This window comes from Frankliniella occidentalis, unplaced genomic scaffold (genome assembly GCF_000697945.3).
Source record: "Frankliniella occidentalis isolate FOCC.00 unplaced genomic scaffold, Focc_3.1 Scaffold15, whole genome shotgun sequence".
Lineage (NCBI taxonomy): Eukaryota > Metazoa > Arthropoda > Insecta > Thysanoptera > Thripidae > Frankliniella > Frankliniella occidentalis.
Window position 1 is genome coordinate 798,905 of NW_026267145.1, and position 4,351 is coordinate 803,255.

General features: G+C 58.3%; 1 protein-coding gene across 1 annotated transcript in view; it reads left to right on the forward strand.

Annotated features, from left to right (window-relative positions):
* The window catches only part of LOC113217036 (adenylyl cyclase 78C-like), an 87,658-nt gene that overhangs the window by 46,354 nt on the left and 36,953 nt on the right, over nt 1–4,351 (forward strand). The window contains exon 3 of the mRNA XM_052264010.1: nt 3,860–3,953. Coding sequence (XP_052119970.1) covers nt 3,860–3,953 — 94 coding nt within the window. The remainder of the gene's footprint in view (nt 1–3,859; nt 3,954–4,351) is intronic.

Below are 4,351 nucleotides of genomic sequence, written 5' to 3' on the forward strand. Positions count from 1 at the left end.
GACGCCTCATTCTTTCTCGTCGAAGGAAGCACAGCCGACAGTGTCTGACTTGTTACATCTGATCGAGGGGGCAAGAATTCCGGGAATCATGTGTAAACCTGACGGGAAACATCTGGATAAAAATTGATCGAAATCAACAGAAATCGATTAAACTAAGCGGGAAACTAATGGAACTGGTACAAAATAGTCGTAATTAGCGTTTTATACCAATAGAAAACCTGAGGAATAAGTGTAAGCGGACAGGAAAGGGGGGGAGTGAGCCGTCATGATTGATAGTCTGAGTAAAATAAGAGGGAGGAGAGGTGGGGGGAAGGGGTTGGGGGCCCACCAGGGACGGCCCGGGCGGGGCCCTCGCCGGGGCCGCGGGGCCCACCGCTCGGATGAGCCGCTTGACGCGCTAAGATGTCGCCGAGCCCGGCGCAGAGGGCCCAGAGGCCCGGGCCGGGTGTGCCCCGGGGACACGCCTGATGACGGGCATCCCTTAGTGGGGGCCTCTGCGCCTTCACAAGGAAGGTCCTCCCTCTGCGGGGGGTCCAATAAGAGACCACCCTCACCCCCCCCCTATACCCCGCACACAACTCGCGCCAAACTATAAATACATGCTGATGCGTGGCGTGGCGCGGCGCGGCGCGAGTACCACTCCCCCCGGCGCCGCCCCACCGCCCCACTGTGGCACTGCGAGGCGGGGCTGGCTGAGCTGCGGGGCGGGGCGGAGCGGGGGAAGGCGCGTCGACAGACGGATCGCCCCGCGGGATGCGGACGAGGTGGCGACAGCGCGGCCAGCCTCAGTTTGTTGCTCCTGCTGGCGCCCGCTGCTCCAGGGCACCCCCACCCCCTCCCTCATCTCTCTTTGCGTGCCCCACGACAATGTTGTCGGAGTGGCGCGGTGCTCTGGCGGGTACCTCAGGCATCACCGCGCGCCACCCGACCCTGGCCATTGTCCTAGCGAGCCGGGCGCGCCGCGCTGTCGCCCCCTCGCCCGTCCCCGCCTCCCCCGCCGCCCTATCCCTGGTCTCAGGAAGCTGAGGAAGTGTCCGGAAGGACCTATAGAACTAGAACCACAAACCCAGAACCCCATTCGTGACGCAGGCGGGCGCCCCCGCATGTCCTCGGGGAGGGGAGACGCTATGGGTGGCCGACTTGGATCATTCCACTTGATCCGGCGAAGTACACCGGCAATCCCATTAAAGCCCCGGGCTGGCGGCCCCACCGCCCTGGCGCCCCGGGGGACGCGCCGAGGCGGAGGCGACGCGAAGCGCGAAGCGTTGGCCCACCCCTTTCGCAGGCTTCTGCGTCCAAGTCCATATTGTCTCCAAAGCCCCGGCGACCCCCATTCCTCAACTAACATTGTAACATTAAAATAAATATTGGAATCCAATATTAGATTAAGCCGATAGTCTTGCTATGGCCGTAGATTACCGACAATTATGGGTAAATTTATGGACATCGAGTGTTTTCTTATTCGGTCTAGTTCTTGGCGTCTTGTCATTATTTAAGTGGGAGATCTTTGGCAGTTGTCCAAAGTTTCCCGCCCACCACGCGGTGAGCCAGTTTACCCGGCCTTCGCAAAAAAAAACATTCTGCGGGAATACACTGTGAACATTTTTTAAAAAATTGCAATTTTGAATTACGACATTTACGATTTCCTCGTCGAAGGAAGCACAGCCGACAGTGTCTGACTTGTTACGTCTGATCGAAGGGGCAAGAATTCCGGGAATCATGTGTACACCTGACGGGAAACATCTGGATAAAAATTGATCGAAATCATCAGAAATCGATTAAAATAAGCGGGAAACTAATGGAACAGGTACAAAATAGTCGTAATAAGCGTTTTATACCAATAGAAACCCTAATAAGGAATAAGTGTAAGCGGACAGGAATCACTGGGAATCAAATATTTCGGGAATCATGTATCAAAAGGGAGTTATTGGTCCCTTGCGTCTGATAGTGTTTGACTTTTCATCGTCTCTGTTAAACGTTTTGGTGAGAAACCTACGTTGTTGTTTTTTCACAGTGTACTGTGGAAATCCAATAAGGTAATCCACTATATTCGGGACACGATTGTATCCAGTTGGGCAGCCCTCGGGCAATCGGCTAAAGCGTTTACGTACACGGACTGCTTATGTAAAACAGTAGCGCCCCGACTATGTGCGGCAGGGGAGTAGGGAGGGGGTGCCGGCGGGGTGAGGCGACCCCCTGTTATCGCATGATGCAAGGGAATTTGTGGTACACTGTTATGTACCTTACAATAATGGTGGTTTTGTTGTCGATTTTTTCTGTTGTTCTTTGTTTACTTTAGGTCTGTTCGGCTTACCTCTTTCACAGCCTCCCCGACATTGTGTTTCCGGTTTGTTTGTTGTTTGTTCCCCCCCGGTTCCCCGAGCGCGCCCGAGTGTGCCGTGTGTGAGTGCGCCGGCCGAGTGCGCCGCCTGCATGGCGCATGAATAAGAGAGCGCGTCGCCCAGACTTGCCGCATGCACTCTCCCCCCCCCCCCCCCCTCTCCCTCTCCTCCTGCCCACTTTTCTTTCCTCCGGTAGTGCGTCTGGCTGCTCCGGGACCGGGATAACGAATGCACGCCGCTGTGTATGTACCGTGGCTGTGTGTGTGGCACCGCCGCGCCCGTGCGCCCAGCTCGAGCCGCCCAGCGCGAACCTCCGTCTGCCGCAAAGCGATTTCTGATTCCATGGCGGCGCTCTGCCTCGTTATTTCTGTACGCTGCACGTCGAATTAGCCATCAGGAAGGCGCCAGACCAACAACACGCCTCACACATTGTTACGCCCGCACCGACCCCTCAGCGCCTCCACATGTCCACCGCGCGTCCTCCTCCTCGGCTGCTGAATATTTCATGACTTATTTTTCAGATTCGCGTCGTCGTCGTCCTCCTTCCTCCTCCTAGTTAGCCCCCCCTGTCCGGCCGGCGCGGCGGCCTCGAGCGCCCGGCGGGTAGGCAGCGCCCCGGCCCGCGCCGCACTCCCGCGCGCCGGCTGCCTACCCGCCGGTCCGCAGGCGCTCCCGAGGGAGGGGGCTCCCCGCGAGGCTCCCCGGCCGCGGTGGCGGCAGGCGCATGGACGCCCGATGGATGGGGTGGCGGCGCCGGCCGCTCTCTGTTTTTGTTCCGCCCGTCCGCCACTGCCCGCTAATGGAGAAATCTGAGCCCCTCCACGAACGTCGTCGTCGTCGTTGTTGCTGTTGTTGTTGTTGTAATTAAACGCGACTGTAACGGAGCGTCTAGCTCAGAGAGCAGAGAGCTCTCGGACACGCGGCTCTCTCGTTCATCACCGGCCAGGGCGGGGGCCTAAGCTGGGCACGACGGCTCCTCTCTCTCTCTATCTCTTTCTCTCTCTCTCTCTCCATCCGACAACCTCTCCCTTCTTCCTCGGATTATCATCCCTCCCTTTTGTTAGTCCATACGGCAAACAATAAATATCTCCGGCCGCCGGCAGCAGCGCCACGGCGTAGTGCGGCTGCACCCCCCCCCCCCTGCCTTAGTGTATCCCCTCGCCGCTCCGAGTTAAGTCAGCCGTGATGTTTCTGCGATTCGTCGGATGTCGGTAATGATGCCGGGGGCTCGGGCCCTCAAGGGGCCGGGAGCACTGATCCCGTGCCGCTCGCTCCGGCTGCCACGCGCGTCTCGCCCGCCCCGCCTCGCCCGCCCCGCCCCGCCCCGCCCAGCACTGTTTGCCCGTGAGAGCCGCGGCGAGGCGCGCTCCGCTGTACTGTACTATGCTGTTTGCGTTGTCAAAGTTTTACCTCTTGTTCTTCCGCACGTCCGGCCGGCTGCGATAGTGCTTCCCCCGCCTCCTCGCTCTATGCTCTCAAACACTCACCCACCGCCCTTTTGTCTCGGCCTGTTGCAGGATGCAGCCTTCGCAGAGGTGGGCCAGGCGGCCCAGGGACCGGCCCGCCCGGAGGCCAACGGCAACGGCGGCGACGCAGCGGACGCCAGGGGAGGTGAGACCGCACAGGCGCTGCGCCACGCTCTGGGAGAGGGACAGCGGCGCCTGTTGACAGAATTCATTTTAATCCGAGAACGTGTTGTTGTTTTGTCGCGGCTACCGATTTTCAGCCGACGATACCTCAAAACACTCACACCAAACAGAAATATACACACAACGTCAATGTTTAAGATGTAGGCTAGCTTTCACTCTCGATAGGGGGAAAAGAGAACCAATTAGACCAGCAAACTAGTTATTAAAACCTAGAGGGAACTCGGAGGCTATGAGTTTTAAACAAAAGGATTCTGGTGAAGCTGGGGAGCAGAAGACAAACAGGAAGGTGAAGAGGTGTGTGGGAGGGGGGGGGAGAGGTGGAAAGAAAGAAAATTGGAATGAATGGAATCCGGAGAAGGC